This window comes from Podarcis melisellensis (assembly GCF_964234715.1).
Source record: "Podarcis melisellensis genome assembly, chromosome: 8".
In the NCBI taxonomy this organism is placed as follows: Eukaryota; Metazoa; Chordata; class Lepidosauria; order Squamata; family Lacertidae; genus Podarcis; species Podarcis melisellensis.
In genome coordinates, this window is record NC_138540.1 from 70920730 (window position 1) to 70936490 (window position 15761).

Consider the following 15761-nt stretch of genomic DNA (forward strand, 5'->3'; position numbering starts at 1 on the left):
GGAAGCCGAGGGCAGGTCACGTCGCAGGCTGTCACTTGCGGGGCGGGTGCGCGCATTTCTTCCCCGCGCCTGCGCGGAGCAGGGGAAAAGAAGGCAGGGCCTTGTCCTTTGCGCGTGCGTCTTCGTGAAGGCGGCGGAAGCGGCGCTAGTCAGATTCGGCTGACCGTGACACAGATCCTGTGTTGTTTATCGTGTGTTTCCCCTTCTTTCGTTTTCTGTCCGGGTTTCAGGCTCGGCCATGTCGTACGGCCCGTTAGAGACGTACCGGCCCGGGGGGCTTCCGCCCCGGGACTTCAGCGCCATTATCCAGACCTGCAGCACCAATGTACAGCGCCTGGCACAATGCAGTGAGTGAAAACCGCTTCCTCCCCTTCCCCACACGACCCACTGTGTCTTAAGTCTTGTCCCCTCAGGCCTCCTGAATTCTGTCCCCCGACCGCCTAAACAATCTCTGTTACCGCCCCCCTGTCATGTGTTCCACCTCCCAACACCGCCTTATCCTCCTTAGATTCGTCTTTTTTTTTCTTTTAAGATCCCGCCTTTCCGTTTACAATACGTTCAAGGCGGCTCACAGCTCCCTAAGGCAATTTTTCGACCTTCTGTACACTTGATTCCTTTAGCTGCAGTGGCAGGCAGTTCCAAGGGCCCCCATTTAGCGAACTTTAATCCGCAGGGACTGCCCGCTCTCTACCCCGATGGTCTATTAAAGACAATATTTTAAACCGATAGAAAGCCATTATAATCCCTCACCCCCATGGCTTTCTCTTTTTTTTTAAAGGCCCACTTTTCCCCCAATAGGTCCGTCCCCCCTTATCTACAACCCACACCCCGCCTTTCCTCCGTGTTTCTGTCCTAAGGATTATTTTATTTATTTGGTTTGGTCTGCATCATAAAGTATTGCTTTCAAAAAATACAGTAAAATAGACCAACAAACAAGAGGAAGCCAAATCTGTATTTATAAAAAAAGAAGTTAAAGCCACAGGCAGTCTCATTATTCATATTCTTTATGAGTGGGAGAATTATTGCAAAGGGATGAGTCAATCTCTACTCATTGCTACCTTGCCCATGCTTCACCTAATAGCTTCCTAACAATTATAAGTATTACTGAGGCCACTTCATGTGTTCTTTGTTGACTAAAAGGCAATCACTTCATTGTAGTCAAGAGGTGTGACCTGCATATAGAATATAATGGCCCTGTGGTTATGTATTTCATTGTGTTTCTTAATTCTACCAAACCATTGACATCTCTTCTGGTTTCCCTATGTGTACATGTAGCAAAATACACTTGCATGTGATCACTGCGTAACAGTCTCTATATATTGTTTCCAGCTACACAAAAGTGCTTTTGAGGAAGGCAAGAACAGTCTCTGAAATTGTCTTGAGTCTAGTTAGTAAGGGCCCATCCAACCTCATCTTAATATGGAATATGTACCCTTTAATTCCCCCTCATCTATACAATCATCACCAGAGAGAGCTGCTGTCCCAAACTTTCTCCTTCCTAAATCTGAAGTTTCCCTCTCCTTCAAAAATCCAAAAAGGACATATGCTTCCTTTTAAAAGTGTCCCTGTCAGCTTGGGGCATCTTTGGTTCTCTCTCTCTCTTTTCTTTTTTTTTTAGTGTGAAGCAACTTCTTCAGAGGTGGGGTTGCTTGAAACAGTATATAGTGGAAAACAGGGAGAATGGATGCCAAAACTCTGGGTTTAAAATCACATCAGAATATAAACTGCTCAAGTATAGATTGCAAGAGGATAAAGCCCTTATGTAAAACAAGGATTTTGTGGGCAAATCAGGATGGGCCTTAAGAGACCTATTTGCCATGTCGTCTCTTTGACTTTTATTTACGCCTAGAACTCACCCAGTCTTAAGTCTGACAACAGTGCCTAGAAAATATACATAGTTACCTGTCTGTTCCCATTCTTCTGCTCCCGTTTACAAATGCTACAGAAGGAAGAAAGGACAGACTTCTTGAGCTTTGACAGACTTTCCAATTTTTATGTATAAATTAACATCTGAAGTGCAAATGTAAAGAGGAACACAGCTACTGTACAGTCATACCTCGGGTTACAGCCACTTCAGATTGCGTTTTTTCGGGTTGCGGACTGCCGAAACCTGGAAGTACCGGAACGGATTACTTCCGGGTTTCGGCAGTCGCGCATGCGCAGAAGCACTAAATCGTGCTATGCGCAGAAGCGCCAAATCGCAACATGCGCAGACGCAGGTTGCAAATGCTGCGGGTTGCGAACATGCATCTCGCACGGATCACATTCACAACCCGAGCGTCCACTGTACTACTTTTGTGGCTGGGGAAAAAAATCTTGCAGCTCCCACTCTACTGCACTGCAGCCTTTCCACTAGTCCTAATCTCAGGTGCTGTGGAGCTAAATAAAGGCTGGGGGGAGTAGACAATTTGCATAAGCAGTTAGTTTCAAGAATTAGCTACCCTTAGTAACATTTGTGTCTGCTTTGATATTGGTAGGTATATATATAAAACAACCTTCAGAGGTTACGTTTTGCCTCTGTAGTTCGTGACTGGGAGCATGAGAAGTATGCTAAAAAAAGGCAAACGCCCTTTCCCCAGATGCGTCCCATGTTTTATTTTTTAATATTGTAAACCACTCTGAGTTTTTAATATAAATAATGGTGTATAAATATTTTAGTAAATAACTTATTTGTTACATATGTTTCTCATCTTTCTATCAAAAAATGCCCGAAGCAGCTATTACCAAGGCACACAAAAACCAAGCAATATATCACAACAAAACTATATAAGATCAGGTTAAGGTGTTCAGCGTTAGGCAGAAAAAGGTCCTCCTTTCCTTCCACTCTGCATTTTTAATCTGAAATCTTAGGCGCAGTATTGCGCCCAGAGCTCAGAAACTACCCAGGCTAATGAAATTCCCTGGCGCAAAATGTGCCTAGAACAATGGGAGTTTCGAACACTGGGTGGCTCCATTTGGTGTCAAACAGCAAGGGGCACAAAACTGAACCCTGTAGGAAACCACAGGTCAACTTCTATGGCATTGAGCAACAATTGCCTGATGCTGTTCCCAGGAAACAGTCCCAGTACTAGGAGCAGACCCACTGTAACATGGTATTGTCTACTTCCCACTCACCGAATCACTCATGGAGTTTACTGTGGTTGATGGTATCAAAAGCTGCTGAGAGTAAGAGAACCAGCGGGGTTGTCGTCCTCCTGCCCCTCTGCCACCTAGGTGTCCAGTGCACTTTAGGTGTTATAGCTGGACTCGAAGCTGGAATGAAATGGGCCTAGATAATCCACATCTTCTGAGCAGACTTGTAGCTGAACTGCAGCCACACTCTGAAGCTAATTGATTGATTAGGAAGCTGTGGCCCAGTTTGCACATAATGCTAAACTGTGGTTTGATGAGCCTCTGTGAGCACAAAGAAAGTGTTAGGCTTGCATGCTTCTCACCCCATGTAGCCACAAGATGAGGAGCAGCAGCATGCGAGCATGACACTTTCTTGGGTTCATAGAGATTTGTCCACCTAACACTAAACCAGGATTTAGTGTTATGCTGAAACACAGTCAAATGTGCATGCTCTGCCAGACTAATATTCAAGACAATTGTTCTGTGATTCTGCACAAGTAATTCACAATTGCAAGATTTTTGATATTTTCGGGCTTTATTTGAGCATTGTTACAGACTAGCTTTATCTCATCATGTTCACAACCTAGCACAAGCAAGCCGTGAGTGTTAGGACTATATATACTGTTTTGCTTATAACTCTCAGAAGGTGTTTATTATGTCTGATTTAATTATCTGTTCTGTGGTTTACCGACATATGGCCAAAATAAGCATCAACCTGGGACTGAACAGTTTTGAAATGTGAATGCAGAATAGTTCTCTTCCTGTCTCTGTCTTTGGACCTGTCTCTACCTCATCTCAATTCGTCTTTCAAAAAGTTGCTAATTTGTACAATAAAAAAGGAAGGAAGTCACTGAAATATATATTAATATTAAGTTCCAAAGAAAGACTTCCTGCCCATTCCTACGGAAATTTACGAGAAGTCAGTCCATTGAATTCAATGGGATATCATTTATTAATCCGATGCTCACCAGTTATTTGGGTCTACAACACCCATTGGCCATGTTGGCTGAACATGGTTGTTGGCTGTGCTGGTTGGGGCTGATATGAGTTGTACCCCAGGGTACCTAGAGAGCACTAGGTCAGTGAAGGCTACAATGGGGCCTCCCAAGTAAGTGCGCCTGTCTTCTTCTCCCCAACCTCCCTCCCTTTGTATTTTAGATTTAACCTTTGCACTGTCACTTACTTGCCTTATCGCTGCTTTGCACTTTGTCACTTATTGCTGACATGTAGTGATTTCAGAAGTAATTTTTTAATCGATTGAAGTTTTCTTCCAGTACTCTCTACAGTCATAACAAGAGTCTGTTAGTTTTTTTAATTAATTCATTGAAAGACAACTTTGTGTTGCCCCAAAGAATGTCTCCTTCTGAAAATAGTGAAATCCCCTTTAAATTCCTTTTGAAGCTTTAGGCTAAACACACCACTGAAATGGATGTAACCTATCCTTAAGTAATTATAGTTAGGATCAGGCTATGATTTGAGCAATGGTTTTTTCCCCTGGCAATACCTCCTTAGAGGAGAACTTTTATGCTCAATGATAACGCACAATCAACTTTGCTTCCACAGCTTCTCAGATAAAGAACTTGATGAGTCAGCTGGGAACTAAGCAGGACTCCAGCAAACTGCAGGAAAACCTGTACGTATGACCTGAGCAGTTCTTAAAGTGCACATTACAATGGCAAACCCAAATACCTGGATAAATTTTGAATATCCTGCATGGGCAGTAGAATGTGGTTGGTTGAAGAGATAATGCCACTTAAGTCTGCAAGGGGAGGCATAGCATTTTTTAATACTCTCTCCTGCTCATGTATCCCACAAAATAAAATAGCTATAGTATTTTAAGGAGAGGGGTTCTAGCCCAGACTGCTGCCTGTTGTGCTAGTACACTACTTTGGGTAAGTTCATATAGGGCAGGGATGGGGAATCTACAGATGCTGTTGGACTGTTAGTCCCATCAGCTTCTGCCAGCATGGCTAATGTAGCAGAACATTCATGAATGTGATTCTCCACCTGCAGTCTAAAAAAATGCCCATTCTACATCGAGATTTGTAGGCCATTGGACACAGTAACAAACTGCTGTACAACTTGTTAATACAGTACCAAAGAGACTAGAAATGCTTATGTGGAAGGAATGTCTATTCACTTCTGGGGGAAATGAAATTTTAATATTGGGGGGCACCCAACAAGAATCATGTGGCTGTCCTAAATTGCTACATAACCAAGTGAATGAAAAATTAGATTTGTGGGTATCATAGTTCCTGTTTATGTGCTCAAGCTTCCGTTTTGAAGAGTTTAGAAATGAAAGCTGAAGAATGCATTCTTTTTTCATAGACAGCAGTTGCAGAACACAGCAAACCGGCTTGCCAAAGAGACCAATGAATACCTGAAGGAGCTGGGCTCCCTGCCACTCCCCTTATCTGCATCGGAACAGGTATCTGAGTCCTGTGCTGATAGATTGGAAGGAAAGCTTCTTTCTTAATAATGGCGATATTAGTGATGTTTTTAATGGAATACCAACATCATTGTTTTGATGGGATGTGTAGGATACTGTGAAAAGGTGAGTGAGGTCCATTTAGAGCAGGGATGGTGAACCTGTGGATCTCAGCCACCAGCATAGGCAACGGTCAGGAATGATGGAGATTGTAATGCACCAACATGGGGAGGCCCACAGGTTTCCCATCCCTAATTTAAAGGCTGAACTCTTTATATCTGCAATTTACTGGCACATGGTGGTTTTTCCATTGGAATTTAATTAGTATTCTGGGGAAGAGGGTTAATCCCTCATTTCCATCTGCTGTAGTGAGTGAGGAAACAACAGATGGTTGGAGGCAAGGGAATCTTTCAGTATCTGCTAGTGCATGAAATGGATGTAAACACTCAATTTTAGGACTCTAAATGTTAATCTAAAGCTGGATGTTATCTAGGCCAGTTCTTTTCCCTTCCCAGGCTGCTAATGCTCATATATCGAGCCATAAATGCAGACTGGTATTTGCCTACAGCAGGGACACAGGTGGCGCTGTGGGTTAAAGCCTCAGCGCCTAGGACTTGCTGATCGAAAGGTCGGCGGTTCGAATCCCTGCGGCGGGGTGCGCTCCCGCTGCTCGGTCCCAGCGCCTGCCAACCTAGCAGTTCGAAAGCACCTCCGGGTGCAAGTAGATAAATAGGGACCGCTTACCAGCGGGAAGGTAAACGGCGTTTCCGTGTGCGGCTCTGGCTCGCCAGAGCAGCGATGTCACACTGGCCATGTGACCCAGAAGTGTCTCTGGACAGCGCTGGCCCCTGGCCTCTTAAGTGAGATGGGCGCACAACCCCAGAGTCTGTCAAGACTGGCCCGTACAGGCAGGGGTACCTTTACCTTTACCTTTTATTTGCCTACAGCAGATATGAGATGCTCTGGGTATCTAATAACTAGCAAGATCTGCCGCTCTCCTCAACACCTGACAAGCAGATGAGGTGACTAGCTGTGGGCAAGACACAGTGCAGAGAAGTGTTTGAAATGATAATAGGAAGATTCAGCACATGGGCTAATACTAAAGTTAAGAGGCCAGCTTTTAAGACTGCCTGTGCATTGCCTGTGTACCTCTGCTTGTGTGTAACAAGGCTTTATCCACTTCTGTATTATTTTGCTTTGCAAACCCTGGAGGAAGGGAGGAAGAGGTTAAATGGGGGGGGGAATCACTTCTCCTTAACTATGACCTATTGATGAACTTCCCCATGTCATATCAAATGGTAGCACAGCTGAAAGTGAGGGGCTTCTATTTCAGTGTGTAATGCCAATAAACAATAAGAGAGATTCTTGCCCAAGTAGCATTGCGATGATGGTCAGCTGAAACTCCTCTTTCACTTCCCTGCCCCATTCCTGCCTACAGCTTCTGTAGAACCTTCTTAAGTAGTTTGCCTTTTTGCTCACTGCTGCACCAGCAAACAAAAGACAAGTTGTCTATGGAGCGGCAAAAAAAGTTAAATAAATATGTTTCCCATTAACTTCAAAGGAAGATGGAATGGAGGCTGGGCAAAGGAATCCAAGCCCTTGATGTGCTGTGCTGGAGGGGGTTTGGATGAAGCGGAGGTCTCCTTCCACCCTGCCCTGCTGGGCTTCACCAGCTTTGTCTAGGAGAGAAGCTCCAACATCAGCAAGGGAGTTCTCTTGGTGAGGAGCACCTCAATGCACACATCTGCCCAAACGTTAGACCAGAGCTATTGAGCTGGTATGAGCAATCGGGCTGATTAAGCCAGAGGTTAGGATTGTAGCCTTAATCCACTTTGCTCAGTTGCACTTCTGTTGTCAGATACCTATAAACTACAGTATAGACCCAGAAACATGTACTGGAAATGCTGTGGTTTGTGTGTCTCCTCCCTCACAGTTTGTGAAGCTGTACTTTGATCTGTGGAACAAGGTGTTATTTCCACCTTGGGAATCCTGTTGGATTACTGTTACAAACAGAATCCATAAAAGGTAGAAATAAGGCATATACATTCTCTTTGTTATTGGATGCTCCTTTTTGCTGTTCTACACAATAAGCCATGGACATAATTTATGTTTTCTAGCGCCAGCAGAAACTTCAGAAGGAACGTTTAATGAATGACTTTTCCGCAGCCTTAAATAACTTTCAAGCAGTGCAAAGAAGAGTGTCTGAAAAAGAAAAGGAGACTGTTGCCCGGGCAAGAGCTGGTTCTCGTCTTTCTGTAAGTTTGTCAGCCAAGCCTCTCCTAAAGAAGAAGGCTGTTACAGGCTCCGTTCAAATGTTTCTTTTTAAGCATTTAAATGTTTTGCATTGTATCCTGTAAACATGACAGTTCTTGACCCTGGTTTTAGCTAGGGTTCATAACAGATCCTATACTCTGCCTATTCTGTGAGGTTGAGATTACTCTTTCAGCAAACACAGTACCAAAATATAGTTGAAGTGTGTTCAGAATACACCATGATTCCCACTTGGAGGCAATACATATAACAACAACAACAACACCCCCTGCCACAAACAAATTTTAAAGGTCAGAGATTGTTTAATCAGCCAAGGGCATCTTACCTTGGTAGGTCATCCTACCAAGAACAGACTTCTGATGTGTTGTATTGATCTGGGAAGCCTACCAGGGTAAGTGCTTTGCTGAGAGACAGTTACTTCCTGGGACTGTGAGTCAAAGCCACCCCATGGACCACAGTAATTAGGCGAATTCTCCTATCTGTATTTTTTTAATGTTGAGTAAGGTTCCTGCTCCCACTAAAACTCTTCCGAAACACTGCATTAAAATGGTTTCTCCCCTGCATTGGGGAGTTTCTCCCTCCTTCAGCATTGAGGACAGCATTGGCCAAGTTGGGTGAGTAGATAGGAGTCTGACTAATTCCCATATTTAAGGACAGGAAGCAATACTCCTAGTCATGTGAGTAGTGACCCTGGATTGCATATGTTTCCCTTGCACACACTTGTGGCACACACAGGATTAAGAGGATTAATTATAGGAGTTGGGCGAGTGAGTGATCATGCCATGCAACAGAGAGCTTGACTGATGAGATCATTATCCCTTCCTATTTAGTTTTGCTCTGTTTAAGTTATTGGTGTTTTTTAGAAACAAAAAACACCCAACTTCCTGTACTGTTTTATTAGCCACCTTGGAAGCTTAGTTTGAAAGGCAACCTTAAAATCTTTTAGTTAAAAATAAGTTATCTTCTCTTGACTATCACAAAGCGTTTTAATCTATCGTTCTTTGTCCTGCCCATTGAAATCAGCAGGACATGAAGACAATACTGATAGTGATCAGGCATTATAATGCTTCAGTGTTTCATCACATCCTCCAGCCTACTTAGTACAAACCTTACCCTGTTGACTGATGAGAACTAAATTCTTTTTTCCAGGGAGATGACAGGTCCAGGGAAGAACAGCTGGTCTCATTTGACAGGTAATGTTTCCTTCTTTAAAGTGACAAATCATTTTTATCTCTTCAAATGCAATCATATCTCTTGACTTGGGGGAAAATGGGTGGGGAAAAGGAAGAAAACGCAGGCATTGGTGAATTAACATTGTGTTCCAATAGTACATAAGCTTCTTACTCTTGAATCAGAACAAAAATGGCCCATTTCAGATGTCAGGCCGGTGTGCTCCCTTGATATGCTCTCTGATTCCCTCAGTTACTCCCCAGTTTGCATCAATGACGGCCAAGACCTGAACCATGGTTCGTATCCAGGCTTTGGAAATTGAGTTTGAACCATGGCTTGAATTCTGGCTTAGAAGCAAACTGGTTTGTGAGCACTTGTTCGTGGCATCTGGTTTGAGCAAGTAATTGTTAACGCAAACCAGGAGGAGAGAGAGGTAATTTGGGAGGGTTAGGAGGGAGTATGCCAGTCTTGGACACAGCTCTGATTGTCAAACTATGACTGAGCTGTAACATCTCAGTCAGACCTGTTGCACTTAAGTATAAATACAGATCCTGACTTTTACCAACATTATTTTTACATTTGACTGTTGGGGGCAGAGTTGCAAGAAAACTCTGACTCTCTATGTCATAGGACATTTCAAATTATTTACTTGGTACTTTCAGTCCCAATGAACTATTAGCATGCATACGGTTGCCAGTATATGTATTTTAATTCACTTTTGGATGATGTCTGCAAGCTTTTGAAACCTAGGTGGCAAAAATACATCAATAAAATACCTATAAAAACAGCTTCAGATTTTTCTGGAGTAGCAGACTCATGATCTGAGCATAGGAATTTTCATTGGAGAAACGAATAAAAACAGACAAATATTTTTGCAATAAATTGTGAAATAGGTAAGTGATTCATTATTTGGAGAGCACTCTCCCTCCTTTAATACAAATCAGGTATTTAGGTGAAAATCCAAGTGCGTATTCAGTAATAATTGGAATAGCAGACTGTAATGTAGCATTCTCCCTGCAGCAATGAAGAGTGGAATCAGATGCAGTCTCAAGAGGAAGACGTAGCAATAACAGAACAAGATCTTGAACTAATTAAGGAGAGAGAAACTGCCATTAGGCAGTTGGAGGTGAGTGGATTAGGACTTGAACCAGATGCAAAGTTTTAAAAATCGCTTTGTTGTATTTAAATAGGTCTGAGCGAGGACTTCAAGGTTCTTTTGAACCACACTGGTCCCATCTGTATTTTGTTTAATTGTATACTGGGATATGCTGTAACTCAGCAGTGGGGAACCTCTGACCCACAGGAATCTTGACCTGCCAGGGGGTAAAATTTGGCTCATGGGGCCATTTTTTTGGAAACCATGCCCACATGCCAATCATCGGATATGCGGCGTGGTGGTGTTTGATTCTGCATTAACTGTATGCTCCAGTACCCCGTTGGGAATGGGTGAATACAACCAAAGCAGAAGAGTTCCATGCTGCTTTTTGAACCTCTGAAAGCTACAGGTTTAAAGATCAATTGGGTGGGGTGAGCTTTGAAAGCCCCTTTGCAAGCAGTCCCCCGCTGCTTTTCAAACAACCCTGTACTGCACTGTCCTGACAGTTGGGGCAAAGTATCTGTAAATTATCAGTTTAGCTGAGCTACCCCCTGGGAAGCTGTCAAGTCTCAACCTTTTCTTCACCGGTATACAGTATTGCCTTGTAGAAATACTTATCACAAATTTATCACACACCCCTAGTATAAACACAATCAAAGATTGGGGCAAGTGTTCAGAAAACATAGACTGTGACTCTCTTGAAGTTGCTGAAAGGGAGGAGTGAAGGATGTGGCTATCCCAGGCTGGAAACAAATGTAGGAGCTATTAGGAAAATGAAGGAGATCTGCTTGAAGGAGGTATAAGCAGGTCAGGTGGACAAGAAGCCACACTTTGGAATATAGGAACCAGACAGATGGAGCCAATGATGTTTCTTTGGTGTTGAACGGGGGATAAGTTGTAGAAACTCATCCAAGTTTTGAAGACAGAGACCTCTTCATAAATTCTGGAAAATGTGCTTGTAAATGTTTCATTTCAAAGGGATGTGAGGACTCTGATCCAAAAATAAAAATGTAATTTTAATTTTTGGCATTTTTATACACCCTATAAACTATGTCATCTCAAAGGTTTGTAAATAATACTAAGACAGTTTCCCAGGGTTCACTTTTCAGGGGATCAAACTACTATAGCAGAAAAGTGGGCAGGAAAGCCTCATCATGTGGGTATTGCTATTTAGATCTAAACCATGGTAGAGTGGATGTCCATTTGTGTTACTTTTTCAAATGGGTTCTGTAAACATGCATGACCTTCTTCCTTTCAGGCAGATATCCTGGATGTGAACCAGATATTTAAAGATTTGGCTATGATGATCCATGATCAGGGAGACATGATTGGTAAGATGATACCTGTGTTTGCTATGACAGTTTCCCTCCAAATTGCTGATTGTGCAACTTTTTATGGATGCTTATGGTTATACGTTCAGCCTATGGTGTGTTACTAGCTGAGAATTCATATTGGAGATCTTTGAAACAAATTGAGTGTTCTTTGTGCCAGGCAGTGTGCTCTAAATATATCATTTTTTTATCAAATATATATATATTTTTAAAACTGGGCAAAATAGAGGCATTTTTTACCACTTCAGAAGGTGGGGCCGTAAGTACTTGTTCACACTATACCTTTTGAAAATGAGCTGGTAGTAGTTTGTCAGTGGATTATGAGACACAGTATATCAGGGCTCACAGCACCTGTGATTTTTATGATAAAACCATTTTATATACTGACTAAGCAGGCTTTATTACAAAATGTGAAAACCAGGACACAAAAGTTGTTGGGGTTGCCATACATCCGTATTTTCCCGAAATTTCCCCAATTTCCACCTGGACACTGCTTCTGACTGCGGTATGTCCAGGAAATTCTGGACGTATGGAAACCCTAATTATAGCAATGTTAAGGGGTGGGAAAGCTGTGTTCCTTGGTCTTATTTCATGTGGGTGGAGGGAGAATAGAAAGGTGGGGAAGATCAAAATGGTGCAAAAAAAAATTGAAAACAGATGGAGCAAATGGAAGGGTCGGGTGAGGAGTTCTTTGCCAGCATTGCCTGACCTCTGGCAAAAGTGATCATTCCCTGCCCCCCCCCCCAGCCCACCAAGCAGGCAGGAAGGGTGATGGGAAGAGAAGCAAGTGACCCCATCCAAGTTAGTTAATTAATAAATTTTATTTCATAAGATTCAGAGTTTAGCTCTGGCCCCACCCACCACCACTTCATAGGTTACTCCTGCAGGAATGGAGCCCTCGACAGAACAAGATTCCCAATCATTGATATACAGGCTGTTGTTGTTATATATACAGGCTGTTGTAAGAGAATTGTACATCTGTGTGTGCTCTTCTTCCCTATAGATAGTATAGAAGCAAATGTAGAAAATGCAGAAGTCCACGTGGAAAGTGCCAATGACCAGTTACAAAGAGCCGCTTATTATCAGGTAACAATGTGTGCACAACCACTTTAAAAGGAAGGGAGGTAGGAGCGGAATCAGTCTTGCTAGGTTTCTTCAGAAAAGAGAAAGCAAAGCCTCTTGAAGCCGACGGATTGGATTCCAGCCAAGTTCTGTTCAGAGCAGACCCTTTGAAATTAATGGATCTAAGTTAGTCTTGCCCATTAATTTCAGTGAGCTGGCTTTAATATTGGATACCACCCATGGTTCTTCTAAAACGAAAGGAAAATGGTATCTACATACTTTTCTTTTTCAATTCCTTGTGACACTTTGAAATTCAAACTGATGGAAAAATGCATAGCTTTTAATGGAGAGATTCGTCCCAGTGAATTTACCCTTTGCACAATCTAGAAGCAGTAAGCACAACTGAAGTCTATATATGAGGACCTGTAACAGAGTGGTGGAAAGCTAGAATTGCCCATTGTTGAACCCAGGACCTTGTGTACATCAGCATCCTACCCAATTGGCTGTGTCCTTTCTTCTCTTGAATTTCTAACACATTCTATTTCTGTCTCCTGGACTGTGTGGCACAATCTTAAAATATTAATGTTAAAGCTACATGAAAAGTGCAAATGATACATGGGCCAATGACATATTTATTACAGGTAGCTATGCACCGCGCTTTAATAAAATTTTGCATGTGGTTTAGCATAATATTCCGTAATTAAAATGACAGAAATAACTATAAAAACAACTAAACTATAAATCTCAAGTAGAATAAAACAAGGGGGGAAGCCTGCCATGGGACACTTGAGTTTAAAAGACTTAAGAAAATGATATCTTTGCTTGGCACTGGAGTTATGAAAGAGTGGTGTCTAGCAAGCATTTCATAACTGAAGCACCAAGACTGAAAAGGCTCTGGTAGCCATTTACATCATTTCAGAAAATTTCCCTGATCTGAATGTTGTTTTCTTACCATCTTCCCGGGGTAAATGGATTTTTCCCTATTTGTTTTCTTTTAACAGAAGAAATCTCGTAAGAAGATCTGTATCCTGATTCTTGGTCTGTCTGTGGCTGTTCTAATCCTGGGACTTATTATCTGGCAGGCATCAAAATGAAGCCCTTATGTGGAACTGAATTAATTGCAGAGTTGTTGTTTTCCTCCCCAAAGGGAAAACAAGTAGACAAACCCTGTGGAATGAATTGAGAGGAGATGAAACACAAACTGGTTTTCCTCTAGTAATTATAATATATAGAAACTAACATGAAGATAACTAGTTATTGGATTTAGTGAACCATGAAGACAGTATTTATCAGTTAATGTAAAATTATTTTATGTAATAAAACTTGTGGGGTTTTTTTTGTTTACTATACTATTGCTGTCCTGAATATAAAGTGTTGGAGAGTGTGATTGGTAACCTGTTAATTGACAACATACACTACAAATTTAACTTTTAAAAAATACATACTGCTTTTATAAGCAACTTGCATAGGAATAACTTCTGAGAACGCCAGAATTTCACTAACTAAGCAACTCTCCAATGAATTTGTTGCTGTGATCCAGAGATTTGCTTTAAGAGTGTGCGGTGAGCTGCAACTCTTTTTCAGTTCCTCTGCTGCCTTGTTATACCACTTCTGAAACTTCCAGAAGTTGCTCATCATTGCAGCATGGTAGTCTTGTGATTAAAAGTCCAAGCTACACAGTAGCCTTTGTTTTAAACTTCTCAAGAGAACTTTAAACATCTCCCATCTTTTTTAATGGTATACCATGAAAAATGTTTTGGTCACTTGCATTTGGAACCGAGAATGTACTCCGTGATTACTTTTCTGAGCTAGAGATATCTAGTATTCAGTAAGAAGTTTTCTCCTTGATCCATTTTTGTGGTGACAATGAATCATTTAGCAGTGTGTCCAAATATATTGTTGCCTAATGAAGCTGTATTTGATGGTGGGCTGCTTTACTCTTGTCTTCCCAACTTGTACCTCTAAGCCCATATATTATACATTTGCAGCACGTAAAAAATACAGCACAGAGTCTGTTATGGGTAAACAATGGAGGGGGCATAGAAAAACAGTTATACATTTTGTGAGCAACTAAGGCAAATCTGTCTTTCCAAGAGAAGATTTTCACCTTTGCAGGCTAGGAATGTTACTTATCTTCTTTGGCTGAGTGATCTGACCTAGACTTTTGTCTGCTCTGAATTGCTGGGTAGAGCTCTTAGGTCTATTCCACTCCTGCAGGATAACTGATGTAAAAAAAGGCTGAAAAGTTGACTTGTTTATAGACTTGTAGCAATTTCTTGGGTAGAATTGTAAATCTTTTTATTGACACACTCACTATTTATTCTTTTTCACATTTTACTTATTGAAATTACTAAACTGTGAAAGTTGGCGCTGGAGAAGATTGATGCCCTCAGTTGCACATCTTTCTTTGCACTATTGCTCCATCATTACATCCATTTAACTGTCAATAAACATTTTTTAAAAGTGTTTTGACATTGTGTATTTTCTTCAGCTCAGACCTAAATGCAAGGTTCAAATCACTTTCAATGCCTGGAGAAAACAACTGTCTTTGGGTAAAGTCTTTGACATTCCGATAATTTATTAAGCTGCTAGTTTTTGCTATACTGGACTCCTTTGGGAGGAAGCACATAATATAATTTAATAAATTTTATAGTTAATGCTTCTGACGTGAATTTGTGTCTGGAAGTTTGCATCATATGATAAATATAGTGTATGGGATTTTTCTGTGAGGGTTTTTTTTTTAAAAAAAAAGTGAAAGTGGATAATATGCACAGGGTCATCAGCAATTGGGAACCAATGGATTAGAGCTAATAGTTTTATCAAAATCTTGCTCAGGAGATGCCAGTGTTACAAAAAGTTAGATAATTTAATACAATGATTGATAACGTGCATCACGACGCTTCTTTAATGTGTAATGTGCTTATACCATTTGTAATACAGTAAGAAATGAATTACACATCAAAAAATAGGTGAAGGGGAGGAAAATGAGAGTGAAGCCTGCACATTGCAGTTAAGGAGCGGGCCGAGTGGGGAAATGAGACGAAGCTCAGCGCTCCGCATTGGGCCGTTTGGACTTCTGCCGTCAACATGGCCGCTGCCGCCGCGGCATCCCACGCGACTGACAGACATCGGAGCCGAAGCCTAAAGGCGCAGCCAGGTTCCCGCGCTTTTCGTACCGCCGCCTTGACGTCGCTACGCAACGCCGCGCTCGAGCCAGACCAGACGGGACCAGCGCTTCTCCTTCCTACACACCCCCGCCTCGCCGCGGTGCATCCCGGGATCGCCTCCCGCC

At 42.0% G+C, this 15761-nt stretch overlaps 1 protein-coding gene and 1 long non-coding RNA gene across 3 annotated transcripts; one reads left to right on the forward strand and one right to left on the reverse strand.

The window, feature by feature from the left end:
- Positions 1 to 100: 100 nt before the first annotated feature.
- On the forward strand, positions 101 to 14936 carry STX12 (syntaxin 12). Its single transcript, XM_081920907.1, has 9 exons — positions 101 to 347; positions 4675 to 4744; positions 5440 to 5539; positions 7657 to 7794; positions 8960 to 9003; positions 10001 to 10106; positions 11335 to 11407; positions 12411 to 12493; positions 13471 to 14936. The coding sequence occupies exons 1-9, from the start codon at positions 239 to 241 to the stop codon at positions 13561 to 13563; spliced, it is 816 nt and encodes a 271-aa protein (XP_081777033.1). The 5' UTR covers positions 101 to 238; the 3' UTR covers positions 13564 to 14936.
- Positions 3628 to 13508, reverse strand: LOC309375398. 2 transcript variants are annotated; one of them, XR_014170905.1, is made up of 3 exons: positions 13422 to 13508; positions 8924 to 9068; positions 3628 to 4391 (listed from the first exon to the last, which is right to left on the reverse strand). It is a non-coding gene; the product is annotated as an uncharacterized lncRNA (long non-coding RNA). The 2 variants fall into 2 exon arrangements; XR_014170906.1 differs by lacking the exon at positions 3628 to 4391 and adding an exon at positions 4760 to 4870.
- Positions 14937 to 15761: the final 825 nt, after the last annotated feature.

What these genes read in the sequence shown, in the direction of transcription:
- STX12 (XM_081920907.1), top strand. Translation starts at nt 239, where the DNA reads ATGTCGTACGGCCCGTTAGAGACGTACCGGCCCGGGGGGCTTCCGCCC. An exon ending in AGCAAACTGCAGGAAAACCT is followed by an intron (nt 4,745 to 5,439) that starts GTACGTATGACC and finishes CTTTTTTCATAG; the next exon opens with ACAGCAGTTGCAGAACACAG. An exon ending in CTGCCATTAGGCAGTTGGAG is followed by an intron (nt 10,107 to 11,334) that starts GTGAGTGGATTA and finishes TCTTCCTTTCAG; the next exon opens with GCAGATATCCTGGATGTGAA.